Source organism: Hylobates moloch, unplaced genomic scaffold (assembly GCF_009828535.3).
Source record: "Hylobates moloch isolate HMO894 unplaced genomic scaffold, HMol_V3 SCAFFOLD_18, whole genome shotgun sequence".
NCBI classification, from domain to species: Eukaryota; Metazoa; Chordata; class Mammalia; order Primates; family Hylobatidae; genus Hylobates; species Hylobates moloch.
In genome coordinates this window covers 44,409,186-44,426,508 of record NW_026652293.1, presented here as the reverse complement: position 1 = coordinate 44,426,508, position 17,323 = coordinate 44,409,186, and the positions used below count along the sequence as shown (strand labels likewise).

The 17,323-nt window shown below is 44.1% G+C and overlaps 1 protein-coding gene across 1 annotated transcript in view; it reads right to left on the bottom strand.

Moving 5' to 3' along the window:
* C8B (complement C8 beta chain) overlaps positions 1-17,323 on the bottom strand; it is a 37,446-nt gene that overhangs the window by 16,255 nt on the left and 3,868 nt on the right. The window contains exons 2-7 of the mRNA XM_032136320.2: positions 15,346-15,502; positions 12,099-12,240; positions 10,022-10,163; positions 7,390-7,522; positions 4,877-5,074; positions 566-806 (exon numbers count right to left, since the gene is read on the bottom strand). Of these exons, the coding sequence (XP_031992211.1) occupies positions 566-806; positions 4,877-5,074; positions 7,390-7,522; positions 10,022-10,163; positions 12,099-12,240; positions 15,346-15,502 (1,013 nt within the window). The remainder of the gene's footprint in view (positions 1-565; positions 807-4,876; positions 5,075-7,389; positions 7,523-10,021; positions 10,164-12,098; positions 12,241-15,345; positions 15,503-17,323) is intronic.

The window sequence follows — 17,323 nt, the reverse complement described above, 5'->3', positions numbered from 1 at the left end:
AAAAATAGAAAATATAATTTGGAGGTAGAGCTGATGGATCTGAAGAAAAGAAAAAGCAATAGATTTGAAGAAAAGAAAAATAATCAAGGTGGATTGCTAGTTTTATGGCTTGAGCCACTGGTTGGATGGTGGAACCGTTTCTGAGATGTGGATGGCTATAGAAGAAACACATTGGAGAAAGAAAGTCAAAAGTTCTCTTTGGGCACATGTTCACTGGTGAGAGTTGTTACACCTTCACATGCAGACATCAAAGAAACATTTCGACATAAACTCTTGGGTGCAGGAAGAGATCCAGGATGGATCCAAGAAGAGATCCAGGAGTTATCTGCATGCTGAAGGTATTCAGAACCATGGGATTGGGTACAATTGCATAGAGAGAAAAGCTGTAGAGAAGAGAATGGCCTAGGGAGCTAGGCAGAGGAGGACTGACATTGTCAATCAAAAAGAGGAGGAAGAGGAATCTGCAAATGACACTGTGAAGGTGTAGCCAGGAAGGTAGAAAGAAAACTACAAGTTCAACTCTTCCCCCAGCTTTTAGAAAGCCATGGTCCCTTGGGCAGTATACCTCCTCTCTCCATGGCCTCTTTGTTCATAACGAGGGTGTATTCATAAATGCCCCCAAGCACAGCCTCTGTGATGTAGTGGGTCCCAAAATCACGGAAGAGATCTCTGTATTCCCCGTAGCTGTACTCCAGGGGCAGCCGCTTAACTCTCTGAAGGAACTCGTAATGGAGCATGAGGCTTCTGGATTTCAGCTTGTAATGTGCTACTTCAAGGTCAGAGCGTGCATGCAGAAATACGCTTTTCTAAATGAAATACCAACATGGGAAAACCAGACCTTTAAAGTTAGGAATCTGGAACGAGAAGATGAACTTTACAAATACCATCCGATGTTCTTGGCCCGGGGTCATCACTCTTATGATTCCTTTAGGATACTTGAGGGAAGACAGCCTCTTTGACAAGCTTTCAATGCTTATAAATATTCTGACATCCTGTTCAGCTTGGAAGAGCTTGCCCTTAACTCACTTACTTACTGTAGAGAATAAGGACTGGGAAGCGTAACAAAAGCAGGCATGGCAGGGAGCAGCTGGAGGGCATGGGACCTCTCTGATGGGACATGGGGTTTGCTAACCTGCAAAAGTGCCTGCTTTGCTGATGCCTTGTAAACTCTGAAAAAAAGCTGCACAAGAAAGTAAAAGTGGTGCTTTAGGAAAACCAGCTATGACAGTGTACGGCAGGAGTCAGCAAAATACAGCCTCGTACCAAGCCCAGTACCTATACTTGTAAATAAAGTTTTATCGGAACACAACTGCATCCATTTATTTACATATGGTTTACAACTGGTGTCACACTCCAATGGCAGTGTTGAATAGTTGCAACAGAGACCTTGCAGTCTCACAAAGCCTAAAATATTTACTATCTGGACCTTTACAGAAAAAGTTTGGTGACTCTCCATGTATGGAATAGACCGAAAGCTGGTGATGCCAGATGAAGTATAAACATCTAGAAAGTGTTAGTACAACCCTAGGTGAGCATTCCCTACACTGCTGTATAGACAGAGAAAAAGAGGAAGGTGGCAAATGCCTGTGAGATACGTTCAGCCTAATCCTAAATCCTTCAGCTCTACAAAGCCATGCCAGCTGGGCTGGTGCCTATTGCCCTGGGGCCTCATTTTGTCTCCTAGCTTGCTCTCGCCCCATTCTAGGCCTGCCTCAGTGACCTATGACCCTCTTCCTTCTCCCTTACCCTTCTTAAACAAGCAGTCACTAGGTACTCTGTTCATTATTTTTCTGGATATTTTAGGTTGCATCTCATTTTGTTTGCATTATTATAAAAGCCTCCTCCCTAATCTCCTTCCTTTCTTTTGCCTCCTTCAATGCCCCAATCAGAGTTGACATCCTAAAATTCAGATTGTATTATGACAATGCTCCTCTTGGCTTAAAGCAAAACCTTGCATGGCTTGCTGTTGCCTTCAGAATAAAATCAGCTCCCCTACTCTGAGTATAAGATCATCACAATTTGTCCTCCAGTAGTCTCTCTGGCTTCAGCTGCTACACCCCTGAAGTTTTCCTCTCCATACTTTACTACTTTCTTTTTTTTTTTTTTTTATTATACTTTAGGTTTTAGGGTACATGTGCACAATGTGCAGGTTTGTTACATATGTATCCATGTGCCATGTTGATTTCCTGCACCCATTAGCTCGTCATTTAGCATTAGGTATATCTCCTAATGCTGTCCCCGCCCCCCCACCCCCCACCCCACAACAGTACCCGGAATGTGATGTTCCCCTTCCTGTGTCCATGAGTTCTCATTGTTCAATTCCCACCTATGAGTGAGAACATGCGGTGTGTACTGCTACCACAACAGAGATATAGATCAATGGAACAGAACAGAGCCCTCAGAAATGATGCCGCATATCTACAACTATTTGATCTTTGACAAACCTGACAAAAACAAGAAATGGGGAAAGGATTCCCTATTTAATAAATGGTGCTGGGAAAACTGGCTAGCCATATGTAGAAAGCTGAAACTGGATCCCTTCCTTACACCTTATACAAAAATTAATTCAAGATGGATTAAAGACTTAAATGTTAGACCTAAAACCATTAAAATCCTACAAGAAAACCTAGGCAATACCATTCAGGCCATAGGCATGGGCAAGGACTTCATACTTTACTACTTTCTACCAGCCACGTATGTCAGCATTCAACCAACTTTTTACTGTTCCCCAAGCCTGACATTCTCTTTCATATTATTTTGTACATGCTGTTCCTTCTCCCTGAAATGTTATTTTCTCCCTTGTCTGCCCGACATATACCTACTTATCTTTTAAATTTCTACTTTGCCATTGCCTCCAATCTGATAACAACCTCAAGGTCCCAGATGCACCCTGGCACTCCCTTTTCTAGGATTGCATTGTACTTGTTTGCATTTCCTTTATAGCATATGCCATGTTGTATTATAACTGATATAATTAAGAATAATATGGCCAGGAGTGGTGGCTCATGCCTGTGATCCCAGCACTTTGGGAGGCCAAGGCGGGCAGATCATGAGGTCAGTAGGTCAAGACTATCCTGGTTAACATGGTGAAGCCCCATTTCTACTAAAAATACAAAAAAATTGGCCGAGCACGGTAGCACGTGCCTGTAGTCCCAGCTGCTGGGGAGGCTGAGGCAGGAGAATCGCTTGAACCCGGTAGGCGGAGGTTGAAGTGAGCTGAGATCATGCCACTGCACTCCAGCCTGGGCAACAGAGCAAGACTCTGTCTCAAAAAAAAAAAAAAAAAAAGGAATAATATATTGGCTTTCATGTTTGCTACTCCTACTACACTGCACTGTGAACCTGAAGGCAAGAATATTACCCTAGAGACTACAGATCCCTAGTCTGTCTCTAGGATAGTGCCTGGCCCAATGCTAGCATCCTATAACTGGCAATTTGAATCAGGGAGCTGGAAGGGAGAGAAGGAGAGAAGGAAAAGGGTAGGGAGTAAGCAACAGGAAGCAGATGATATGATCAGATTAGTATCATAGAAACATTTCTTCATGCGTGTGAAGGGGCAAGCTAGGAGACAGAGAAACTATTTAGTTGGGCACAGTAAGAGATGAAAGAAACTGGATTAATTAAGAGGTAATAGGAGTTAGTGTAAACAAATACTGAATAGTAATACTAAAGGATTTGGTAATCAACAGATGTGAACATGAAGCAGAAGTGAGAGCCAGATATGATTCTGGCTCAGTTCTTAGCCTGGAAAAGTAGAGGGGAATATGCCATTAACACCCATTGAAAATTTAGGAAGAAGACATTGCCTTGGAGTGTCAGCACGATGCCCAGGTGAGATGCTCAGAAGAGTGGATAGGGAAGGTCTGAAGCTTAACCGAGAGGTTAGAAGCAGTGATGAAGGCTCATAGCTTGTCCCTGTAAAAGAGGAAGTGAGTTGAAGAGGGCAGGCAGCCAGGGGAGATTGGAGAGTACATCGAGAAGAGGGCCACGAATTAAACAAGGACAGATGGGAATATTAGACCCAGGAAGGAAGCTGATAAGGAGCAGAAAGAAAGCAGGAGAAACAGGAGAGCAATGGTTTGGTCACCTCCACTGAACACCCTAAGAAGTCAGAGAAGAGGTCTTGGGTGACATTCCAGAGAGGAATTTCAACTGGATGTCTGGGATAAAAGTCAAATTCCTGTGGGCTGAAAAGTCTCCAGAGAAGTTCTGGTCTTCAAAGCTACATCTTAAGCTTATTGAAACCCTAAGGGAAAAGTTTATTAGAAAATGAAAGAAAATAATTATAGAAGGTTGTCTCTGCCTGGTCTCTTAAAAAGTAAGTTAGCTATTTTTTTTTTTTTGAGAAGATTTCAAGACAACAGAAAGATAATTGGTTGTTAGGACTAGTTTAATGTGGAATAGAGACACATCTGGGGCATGTCATTTCCAAAAGATCCATATGCTATAGCTGGAATGTCCCCCTCAAAACTCATGTTGAAATTTAATTGCCATTGTAACAGTTTTGAAAGGAGGCACCTTTATGAGGTTATCATGTCATGAGGGTTCTGCCCTCATGAATAGATTAATGCTGTTGTTTCAGGAGAGGGTTAGTTATTGCAGGAGTGGGCTCCTGATAAAAGAATGAAGTTCAGCTCCCTTTTTTCTGTCTCCTGCATGTACTTCCTCACCATGTGATGCCTTCTACCATGTTATGATGCAGCAAGAAGGCCCTCACCAGATGTGGCGCCTTGATCTTGGACTTCCCAGCCTCCAGAACTGTGAGCGAAGCAAATGTCTTTTCTTTATAAATCATCCATTCTGTGGTGTTCTGTTACAGCAGCAGAAAATGGAGTAAGACAACATATATGTTTAAAAGCAACAAAGACATACTTACAGTATGAGAGAATCGTTTGGTTCTCCTAATATAGTATTTGCCTCGATCATTTTGACTGCTGATGCCAAGTTCAAATATTCCAGATATTTTAAAACCAAAACCGAAACTAGACCTTCTTGCCACTTTCTCTATGACATTGCGTTCAAAATCTGAGTACGATTCATACTCTTTCAATATAAATTCGTATTTGCCTTGGGTCTAAAGAAGAAAAAAGAAAGTGTTTTTTATTTCATTTGACTCAGATCAGTTCAATACCAGTGAGAAGACAGCCACTCTACTCCTACTATGTGCTGGATACCGAACTAGATGCTCTGGATACAGAAAAATCAGGGCGGATTTGTGTCCCCACCTCAAGGCTCTTGATTCAGTAGTAGAGACAGACCTGATCAATACCTTGGGTGGAAACTTAGAGGTTGGTTTCTGATTTGGATTTCAACTGGCAAAAATGCAGGGGAACATTCTGGGCTGTGGGCTCAGCTTAAGCAAAAGCATGGAGGTGGGAAAGGGGAGGGTGTGCCCCAGGAACTGCAAGGATAGCAGTGCAGTTCAAAGAGAAGTTGAAACAGTGAGGAGAAAAAGGGGATGTTGTGAGAGGATGTTCTGACATCAGAATAGGCTTTTGAATTACTTGTCCTGAAATCTGGGCTTAATTCAAGTATGACCTAGCAGAGGAAGTAGATCAAGCCTCAGGAAGATGATGTGGGACAACCTGGTGGTTGGATCAGAAGTGAAAAATTTGGAGTCCGAGAGACAAACCCATGAGGAGGCTGTAAGAGCAGTGCAGGTGATGGTTGATGAGGGTCTGGTCTAAGGCAGTGGCTGGAGGATCAAGTGACAAGGGCAGGAAAGTACCTTAGAGAGAACTTAGGAGAGCCACTTGCTCGAAAACCAGTATTCATGGCTTTGTGTGTAGGGGAACTGCCAAGGGTAGTGCCTTGTGGGCCCTGGAGTGACCAGTCTCGAGTCACCTCCCTGCCCACAGCTCCCATCAGCTTCAGCTTCTGCCCATTCAGCCCGTAATTCCCAGAGGAGGGTGCAACAGCTCAGCTGCTACAAGGGGAAGGAGGAGCAGTTCGGACATGGTCTGCAGCGTGGCCGCTGAGATGCGCTGCATCTCTGCTCTTGTCTAGTCAGATGACTTTGGACTGTCGCCTTGACCTCTCCATGCCTCAGTTTCTTCATGTGTAAAATGGAAGCAATAATGGTCCCTTTCATCAGGCTTGTTCTGAGGATTGGGCTTATACTGGTAAATCACAGCATGGCACCTGGCACAGCACTCAAAGAATGTTGGTATGGAGACCGGAGCGTTTACCATGTATGTCCTGCCTGAGTTAGGATCCACTTGCACCTGGATGGTAATGGCTGCTCTGAAATCCTCCCTTGAAAGTAGAGGTTTTGTGGATGGCACTGGACACCCTGATGGAGAGTGTGTTTGGCGCTAAGCTAAATTTGTTCTTTCTTGGCTAAAAAATGTGTTGGGGAGGAAGGGAAGGAGGAGTAAGGAGGAGCTTGCCTTCAAAATGGTGCAATATATACATTTTAAAGACAGGATCTTGCTTTGTCACCATGCTGGAGTGCAGTGGTACGACCTTGACTCACTGTAGCCTCAATCTCCAGGGCTCAAGTGATCCTCCTGCCTCAGCCTCCCGAGTGGCTGGGACAATAGACATGCACCACCACACCCGGCTAGAAAAAAGGGTGCAATTTTGGAAGTGGAAATTACCATCAAGATCCTCTAGTCTCGTCCCCCAGTTTCACAGATGAGAAAACTGAGGCCCAGAGTGGAAGAGGAACTTAACCTAAGGTGAAATTGGGACCTGTGGCAGAGCCAGTCCTGGAACCCAGTGTGTTCCCGTCAGATATCAAGTGTGTGTGTCCTGCGGGCTATTCTAAACTCCACTGTCTGTGAGATGTGTTTCTAAGTTTGTACATCAATCATAATAGGGACTTACATTGGTAGAGCATTTCGTAAAATGCTTAGAGTAACGCCTGCTTTTAATAGGCATGGATTTGATAAGAATGCAATAACAACAGCAACAAGAGTTAACATTTTCTATGGACTCACCATTAAGCCAGGTGCTGTGCTAAATACACACATTATCTCACTAATCCTCTCCCTGCAGGGTGGGACCTCCATAACTCCCAGTTTAAAGATAGGAAAACAGAGACTCATAGCCTTTAGGATTATATGGATGGTAAGTGGCAGAGTCACCAAGTCAGTGTGACTCCAAATCCTAAGCTTTATTTCTATCTTCAAGGTAGCTTTTGATATTATGGTTTCTATTATTACTGCTCTACAACCACCCTCCTGTTACTATATACAGAATGTCATCTCCACCACAATGTCTGGAGAAAGGAACTGCCCATTTTTACATATGAAGAAACTGAAGCTCAAAGAGAAAAGGAGATGTGTCCAAGGTCATACAGCTAGCAGGCTGTCAGGCCGGGCCATGGACCCTGCTAACTGGGTGCTCAGCTGGGGCTCCCTCCACTGCTACCTGGCTGTCTCTTACCTGTGGTGTGTAGCTTTCCACATTGTAGGGCTTCCTAAACCTCGTGTTCAGGATGTAATGCGGGGAGCATCCACCTGCATAATACCTGTGATCAAGAACTGGGCCCTCAAAACTGTTTGTGAACAAATTTATCCTGTGAGGAAGAGACAGAGATGGCGAAGAGGTTAAGGTTTGGGGTTGCTTAATCTTGATTGTCAGGCTCTACTGAATGAAAACAAAAATTCCTTGGCACAGTCTTCAAGGCCCTTGATACCTGGTCCAAATCAGCTTTCCAGCTTCATTTCTGGCCGATCTTAACCACAGCCACATGCCCTAGTCCCCAGCCACGTGAAGAGGCTTACTCTTGCTCCAGTCTACTCAGCTCCTTCTGTGGTAGGTACTTCCCTACACCCAGAATGCCCTGCCACCCAGTCACTGTTTTATCTCTGACTTGTCTGTCAAGATTGAGCTCTGTTGCCAGTGTGGTGAGAGGTTTCACTGACACTTGTGGTGCTTGAAGCCCGCAGCCCAGCTGGGTTAGGGGCCCTCATAACACCCTGTGCTCGCACTGTTGTGCATTGATTGTCCCGTATTACTACCGTTGCCTTGAGAGAGTTGGGTAGCATAATAGGTAAGTGTGTGGACTTTGGAGCCAGACGTCTGAGATGCAATCTCTGTTCTGCCCCTTACTGCCCAGGTGACCTTGGGCAAGCCAATTAAACCTTGGGTGGCCACTTACTACCTCTGTGCCTCAGTCTGCTCATATGCAAATAGGGACCATGAAAATACTCCCTCATGGGGATGTTGTGAGGATCACAAGTGTCATGCTTATGAAGTCCTTAAAACACTGATTGGTCCGCGATAAATGTGCTATTTATGTACTTGTCACCCTCACTATACTGTGTGCTGTTTGAAGTGGCAGTTTTCTTAATTTCTGTACAACCCTCATCACAATGCATTTACAATATTATTCACAATAATTACTGTTTACTGAGGGTGTAACTGGTGACAAACACAGCAGTGGGCAGCTACATGCATCATCTCATTAGTGTCCCTGCAGCTCTGTGCAATAGATGTTATCTCCATTTTAGAGAGGAAAAGAATCCAGCCCCTGCTTAGACATTATTTGTCACTGCCTCCTAAGGCAGGCTTCCATTCTTGACCATCTCTAACTACTGAAATTTCTGTTTTTATTAAGAGTCTCTGTCTCCTATCAGCTTCCACTTATTGGCCTTGGTTCTGTTCCTCACCAGAATTGTCTGGGGTCTCTTTCCCATGACATATTCCATGTATCAAAATAATGTATACATATTTATTTTCTTTAACAACTATAATGTGGTGCTGACTTTGTGGAGGCATCATCCTAATCAATTTACACATAATGGCTCATTTAATCCTTATAAGGATTAATCATTAGGAGGTAAGTATTATTATTATCCCCATTTTGCAGATGAGAAACATGAGGGTAACTGACTAACCCAGAGTCTCCCTGCCCGGAACAATGGGTGGACTGGACTTTGAAATCTGATAGTAGAGCAAGAACAGAATCTGTATTCTTCCCACCACACAAGCTGCCCAGCGCCTCGTATATTAGTCATATTCACTTGTTCAATCTTCACAGCACTTTGAAAGAAGCATGTTATTAACTTCCTCCTGCAGATGATAAAACTAAAGTTCCACATAGATAAGTGCCTTGCCCGAGGTGCCCTGGCCAGTGAGCCACTCCTGTTCCCTCCTACAGGGTCCTGTCAGGCCCTACTGCTGGCTTTGAGTGTCTGCTATCCCACACTCTAGCTGAGTGACCCTGGAACTCACTCAACTTTTCTGGGCCTCAGTTTCCTTATCTGCAAGGTGGGGATTATAATAACTAGCTTATAAGGTAGTCCTGAGAGAAGCCTCCCACGTGAAGAGTCTCCAGTGATAACTTTAAAAATTGAGATTTGATGGGTTTTTTTAGAATGAAGGTAAATCCCATTCAGGGTCAGTGTTCCCCTCCCCAGGCTCTGTCTCATACGATGATTCCTAAAGCATATGAGGGGAAGGTCTCCCTCTTCCACCTGCAGGCTAAGAAGCTGCAAAATATGGCAGGAAAGTAAGGTGCATGCCAGGCCAGTGTGGCCCCTTCTGACCTTGCTCCTCTGTCCTCGCCAGAGGACAGGACCAACTCAGAGATCCCCAAAAGCACTGGAAATCCATCCCTTCACTGTCTAACTAGAGATCTCTCTTCCTGGAGGGACCAATGCTGGGAGATAGGGACAGACCTGGATAAAACCTGCCTGCCAAGTTGTCAATAGGATTCAAGACGTAAGGCGTAGAAAGCACCTAACATTGTCACACTGCAGGTGTTCAGATAAAGGCTCCCCTCCCTACCCCGGCCCTCGCATAGCAGCCTGTGTGGTTTCCACACATGCACAGCTCTGTCCCAGTGTTCCAAGCCAGCCCTCCTGACGCCTAGGTCTGTCCATGGGACGTGTTCCTGAAGCCACTTGGAGCTGCCCTCAGAGAGCAACCAGAAGTGTCACTTACAATACAGTCTTTTCTCAGAAAGGTGAGTGAGGACCTCTGTTTATATCAGTTCTCTCATTCTCTATCCTCCAGAATTCCATTTAATGCTGTGCCTTCCCATCTACACCACAGAAAAATGGTCACTTACCCACTGGCCAGACTGCCAATTCCCCAGTATTGGTCCATTTCATGCTGACATTTTTTATAAATCCTTCTACAGTTTGCTTCATCTGACTGGTCTCCGCAGTCATTGTCCCCATTGCAAAGAAGTCTGCGGTTTACACACCTTCCTAGAATGGAGAAAGAGTATTACCCAGAGCCACATGGTTGGCAAGAAAGGCACTAACAGAGTATAAGCACCCACTAGGTGCCAGACCTTTTGTCAGGCTTTGCATGCTGCCCCGTTTTAACTAGTCATCCTGTATCCAGATAGATTGCTTATGGCACTAACAGTTTATTCCTCTATTGCCACCTCCCTCAGCAGAAGAGGCCAGTGTTGTATTCCAGAAAGCAGCAGGACAGTTTGACTCTCTCTCCCTGGAGCTGGAAAGAGGGGGTGGGATGGGTGGGTCCCGTAAATTGTGTGAGCTGGGCCACCTTTCTCTTGTTACTTAACCTCTCTGCCTCAATTTACTCACCTGTAAAATAGGAAAGTCATCATACCTATCCCATAAGATTGTTCGAAATTTAAATGAGTAAATAAAACAGTACTGGCTCCTAGGAAGTGCTGTGTAAGTGTTATCAGCACTATTAGTGTTTTTGAGGGCCAAGTGCACATTAACTAGTAAATATTTGCAGGGGGATTGAAACCTTTAACTGTCCAGTCACAAATTCTTCCCACTAAACCACACTGCCTTCAACAACATAGTCATTTGGATTATGAAAAATTATTTGCATCCCTTTTGCTTCCTTTAAACTTTTTCCTCCTGATTGATTTCCTTTCTTATTAGTATATTGTTGGGAGATAAAGACCATAAGACAGGTAGTCCTACTTCCTCAGATATGTCTGGTCATTTTAAACCAATGTTCTTGGAGTGTTAAAAGCAGAAAAATAACAATCTGGCCTTCAAATATTTCTTGCCAGACATTTAAACTAAAGACTGCCTGAATAACCATCATGGCTTTGGTCAGAATCATGGAACACTGGCCATAATGAGTGCATGGATACACTCTAAAAAAGTCTCTCAGATTTATTGGATAGAATTTTGCATTTGCAATAACCCCTAGAAATTGCTCTAAGAATCCCTCTTTCTTGAAAGATCCCCATGCACAGTCCACACGGGTACAGTAAATGTAGAGAATTGCAACTTCCGTCTAGAAAATGTGGGTCAAAATACTCTCATTTTTGCTGGAGATGGAGAAATACAGAAGCATCTGTTTGCTTGGATTCTCTGAATGAATTGAAAAGTTGTGTTTATTTAGTTTTGCAGCAGGTGATTATTCATTTGTGTACTCCTTTCTTCCTACCTTCCTTCCTTCTGTCAATCTATCCAACTGTCCTTTTTTCTTTTCTTCCTTTTTATAAACACTAATTTTTACTGGGTATATCATGGATTAGGGATCATCTTGGACTTAGTGATGCAGAAATGCAAATGACAGGAAATATCTTTCTAAAGATTGATCAGCAATAAATGATGCTAACTGCCCTATGTAACCATTCTAGATTTTGTCACATTCTACTTAACCCCAGACCTCTGAGAGAGCTAAGGGAGCCAACAGTCTACAAAGAGCTCTCATAGCCATGATGTCACTTGATGCTTATCACAGACTTGTAAGGTATTCACATCACCCCTAATTTTCAGTTGAGGGAGCCAAGATGCAGAAAGGTTAAGTGACTTCTGCTAGTCACAAAGTCAAAATAAGACCTGACCCAAGATTTCTGACTCCAGCATACATACTTTTTGTGTCTTTAATGTCAGTGAATGTAATCTGAATTCTCAAATTTCCAATAGAAGCTTTGCCACTTACCTGCTATATGAAGACGTGACCTCTTCAAGTCTCGATTTTTTTAAGGTGTATAACGAGGATAATAATAACACCTACATTATAAGGTGATTTTTATAAAATAATGCATGTGAAAGGAGGTCAGAGATTTTAGGACAAGGAGGCCTCCTGAGCTGCCCCATGACCCTGATCTTGAGCACTGGACATGGCCTGTCCCTTGGTCATCAAGAACCATTACCTTATTTCAGGCTTTCCCCTCTTACTCCTACATTGATTTATACCTGTCTGTGCACACACAAAGCCTTCACATCGCACTTGACTTCTGCATGGTCTGTTGGTAACACAGTCTTCGACTTCCTTGTCAGAGAAGTTGCACGGTTCCCCATGGAACTGAGAGGGCTGGAGCAAGTAGGCATACCTGTACTGTAGCAGAGAGGAGCCAGGTGAACCAAGGGCAAAGCCTTAGATCTCAGGAGCTGAGGGATACTCTGTGTAAATGGGTCTTGAGCCAGGATTTGGGCTCCACAAGAGCACTGAAATGCCTGATTGTCATTCCCCCAGCCCCTTGTGCTCCCCCCATTATATACACTTAAGGAGCTATGTTGTGATTTGCTGTTTGCTGGATGGTTTCTTCAATTAGTCTGTGAGCTCTCTGAGGGCAGGGACCTGGGCATTGATCTCTGCTTCTGCAGTGATCAGTCAAGATTTGCTGAATGTGGGAAAGTCAGCCCATGCTGACTCCATGGGCTCTGGAGTCAAAGGTTAGTAGATGGACTCATGTAGCCAGTTCAACACACAAAATAAATTATCTCTCAGCTTAATTACTCCACTTGGTTGATTCAAGTATTCCCCCTTTTTCCTGAAGGCATCAGTATATTATAAATGCAAAAACATGGGCTTTGGAGCTATAACTGATTCTGATACTTTACAGTCGTGTGATATTGGACAAATTACTTAATATTTATGAATCTCAATTTACCTATCTGTAAAATAGGGATCATGAATTATGTAAATGTTCAGTTATGAAGTTTAAATTACATAATCTTATTATGTTGTTGGATATATAGTAGGCATTCAATTTATTGGACTTGTTTTTCTTTATTATTGCTTTTTAGCAGTCAATATTGCTATATCTTACCATCTTATTCATTTATTCCAAAATGATTGATTGAGCCACCCAGTGTTGAAAAGGTAGGTGTTATTGTTGCTTCCTTGTTTGGTCAGTTTTACTGGTAATTGTATCCTCTAGCCTGTTCTCAAGGAGGTCACAGATGCTGGGGCTGGGCCCCAGGCAGTTGCAGCACAGTGCAATGAGTGCCATGACAGGGGAGGCAGAGTGCTCTGTACACTCATCGGGAGTCCCTCATGCAAACTTAGGAGAAGCCCAAGTGGAAGGCTTTGGAAGAACTAAGTGACACCTCAGCTGAAACTTGATGGCTGAGTAGGAATGTCTGGCAGGTGTGAAGAACTGGCGAGAGTGGGGCACAGAAGAGTGATATGGGTGGAGGAAATTCCTGTACCAAAGCTGAGAGGACTAGAGAAGGTGTCTCGTGTTCCAGAAAACATTAAAAAGATTCACTGTGGCTGGAGAGAAGAGCACAAGTAGGAGACTGGCCAGAGTGGGAGGGAGACATAGACAAGAGCAGATACCACAGGGGCCTCCAGGCCTTGGGAAAGTGATTACAGGATTTTACCCTGGAGCAATGAGAAACTGCTGCAGAGGAAGAAAGTGATCAGATTTGGGTGATTTCCAAATGTTAGTTGCAGTCAAGATTTTAGTAAACAAAAGAACACAGGAGGCAAGCCAGGATAGCAGCCCCTGCTTTGCAGGATGACATTAATGAGGCATAGTCATTACCTTCATGGCATCTATACTTGGGCCTTGGAAATCCAAAAAAAGAAATGTAGATAACCATTCACCTATGCCCTCGGTACTTGTACAGGGTCATTCTTTCTGGAAGGCAGAGCCTGTCAGGACAGGGACAAGGCTTGCAGAGAACACTGTGAAAAAAAGAAGACTAAAAAGCTCCAGGCTCCAAAGGCAAAGTGGGCTCCAGGAGTGTGGAAGTGGTGCAGGAAATACATCACCCAATCTGACTTGAGAGGCTTTGCTGAGCCCCAGCCAGTGACCCTGCAGACGGGGATGATGACCAGCTGAGGCAACGTCTGCAGCAGACTCTGAGAGAGGAGCTCTGGCTGCCAGGCCGACTCATGCTGAGCCTTCCTAGTTTATGGTGCAGATGAAGCAATTATCCAGATAATTGGATCAATGCTGATAACTTCAGCAATAAAACCTAGTTTGGGAACTGAATGATCCACCTTGGCTCTCTCCATTGATCCAGTTAACTGTGTGATTGTCCTGGGCTTACTTCCACAGCCTCTTTAGAGTCTAAGCCCATGGCTGGTTTGGTTTCCCAAGGGTCTGGGGAAATAGCAACCGTTCTCTTTTCTCTGGCATATCTGTTGTTCTCAGAGCTAGGATCCTGGGTCAGCCCTTCTATGACCAAGGAGGCCGAATGACAGATATTGCAGAAATTGAGTGTACTCACCGGAAGAACCGTAGAAAAGGAACACTGGACAGTGGCCTGAGTTTGAGGTCTGCATTTACTACTAGATGAACTCAAGAAGCCATTTACCTGCTCTGATTTCCTGTTTATCTATTTGTTTAACAGAAAGTGTAACAACAACATTCCCTTCCCTATAGAGATATCAGAAAACAGAACAAGATTAAACACCACACATTTATGAAGAACGTATTCTGTGCCAGAAATTGGTCTACACGTTGAAAATGCAGAACTGAATCAGCCTTCACAAGTTCACTGTGTATTGAAGGTGAAAAATAAGTGGCATGATGTGATAAATGTGATGATACAAGGGTAATAAGGAGCTATCGAAGCTCATAAAAGATTGCTTTATCCAACTGGAGGTAGGGCTGAGGAGGAGTCAAAAAGCTTTCTCAAAAGAGGCAGCTCCTGAGTAGAGTTTCAAATTGTGAGTAGATGTTCGCCAGGGAAGGAAGTGGGAAAGGTCACCCTACCTGAGAAAGCAGCATGAAGAAATGCCCAGAGAGAGTGAAGGCCAGAGTCATACAAGGGTCCAGTGTGCTGGAAATGTAGGCTAGATTCGGTCATAGGGATCATCGAAAACCATGATCCTGGACTTGATCCTAAGGGTCATGGGTAGATTGTGAATGGTTTCCAAGTGGGCAAAGACAACTCAGACATACACTGTGATTGCTTCCCCTATTTCATGATGAAAGATTGATTGAAAGAACAGGTTCAAGGCAGAGAGTCTAATTAGGAAGTTAGTAGAGTGAGAAAGGCTGGGTGTGCTTGGAAAACACTGGAGAACCAAAGGAAAGAACTTATTGCTGCCTGGAAGCACGGAAGGAAAGGATGCATTTATTAAGTTAGCTGACATTTATTGAGGGCCAACTATGTGCCAGGCGCTGTTAGCAATGGCTCAGCCGATCTTGCTGGGGACAAAGTCTCCTGGAAGCTTAGAGCTGTCCCAGGCCTGGTTGCTTACCCTTTTCTTCTGACAGGGATCACATGTGGTCCAAGAGGACCAACTAGACAGCTCACAATCAATGGGCATCAGGGTAACATCCACACTCCGCGTCTGTCTGCTCTTAGCAAAGCTCTTGTTGACTGCATTTGACTCAAAGGAATGTGGCCTTTCACCTCTAAAAGTCATCATGAGAGAAGAGAGTCACGTATCAGAAGGGAATTAAGTATACATCCAACCATCTATTTGTACGTTCAATAAATATATATTTGCTCACTTGTGCAAGGCTATTAGTTTATCATTCCAGGATAGGTTAATTAATCCAACAAATATTTATTGAACATGAAGTAAGCACCTAACATTATGGCTAGAGAAACATGTCTGTGAGAAACATGTCTCACGTCCTAGCTCTATGGGACTTTATCCAGAGGGCAAGGATTTCCAGCATGCAGGCCCTATGGCTGGAGCTGTGCAGGCCCAGTGGGAGTCAGGAGAGCCTGGTTGTAGGGAAACAAGGAAGAGGCTGGCAGCAGCAGTCCCACTGAGTGGTATAAGCCTGAATCATGGCAATGGCCAGGGAGAGAGGATGGGGAGAACCAGCATACGAGATGCTTCTCATGTGGAATGGATAGAAACTGATGGTGGATGGTGGAGGTGGGGTGTTAAAGGAAGGCCTTTTAAGTGGATGCTGTTTTCCCATTTGAGTGTGTAGGTGGTGGGAAACACAGCAGAAAATAAATCTTGATGGGGAAGACTTGAGTTTCAGGTGGCGCATGCTGAGTTCCAGGTGCCAATGAAACACTTACGGGGACTCATTTAGTAAATAGTTCCTATTTCCTATATGGGCTTGGGTCTCAGGATGAGAGATTTGTGCCAGGTACGGATCTGATCATGAAAAGCTATGCAAGAGGAGGAGATGGTTCTTGAGAGGAGAAGTGAGCGAAGGATACTTATTCTTGGAAACCTCAGCACCACCAGCAGAGATAAGGCAATGCTTTTTGTTCATTTCCTGGAGCACATTGGGTTATGAGTGAATGAATGAGGATGCTATTTAATTTGCCTGGGCCTTCAGTCTCTTCCTCTGTAATATGAAGGGTGTATGATGATTCTTATTTTTTCTTACAATTGAAAGAGTGTATTACACTGTAAGATTCTTTGTAATTTGTGTTCTTTTCCAGGGCACAAAAGGAGATGGGAAGACAAAAGGAATGGAGGTTTGCTGAGCACCTATGACAGACATGTCAAGGCTGTGCTCAATGGCCCAGCATCAGCCATGCTATCTCCTACTTTCACAGCAATGCTGGAAGGCAGCTGTGGAGCATTGCTGCCTGGGCAGATGAGGGAAGTGGCCCAGAGAGACAGTGACACGTCCACTGTCATGCAGCTGGTACGCAGTGGTGTTACGATCTGAGCGGAGGTGTCTTAGGCTCTAGAGTATATATGGGCTTTGTCGGTTGCCCCATGCTGCCTGGAAGGAAACAGGGCCAGCACTGACTCCAACAATCTCTTCTAACCTCTATGTAAGGCCTCTTTCTTTCCACATCCAGGATAGAGTCATTAGGGAGAAGAGCATCACGTAGTTTTTACCATCTCATATACACAGGATGTCACTCCCAACAAGGTCATTAACAATATGTTCTCACATGGCAAAAGTACTAAAAAGAGGATAGTATTAACTATGGTGAAATCCGTGTCCATGACCGCCCCAGAGACCAGCAAAAATCAGTCGCCTAGTAAAGTTGGATCTTTAATGAAAGGTCAAAGACTACTGGAAACCACAGGTGGATACTTTAAAATGGTTACTTGAGGCAGGATGCTGCACACCAGTGGGGGGCTTCAGAATGTGTTCTTATCTACTAATTTGCTCAGGTTTGACAAAACAATATTGTCTGTGATTTGGCTTCTCCTAAGTATGTATTTGACAGCTCTGCAGGGTACCCTCTTCCTATTTCAACTACAAAACAGTTACATTGTGTTTTTAGCAACCAAGGCAACTCCA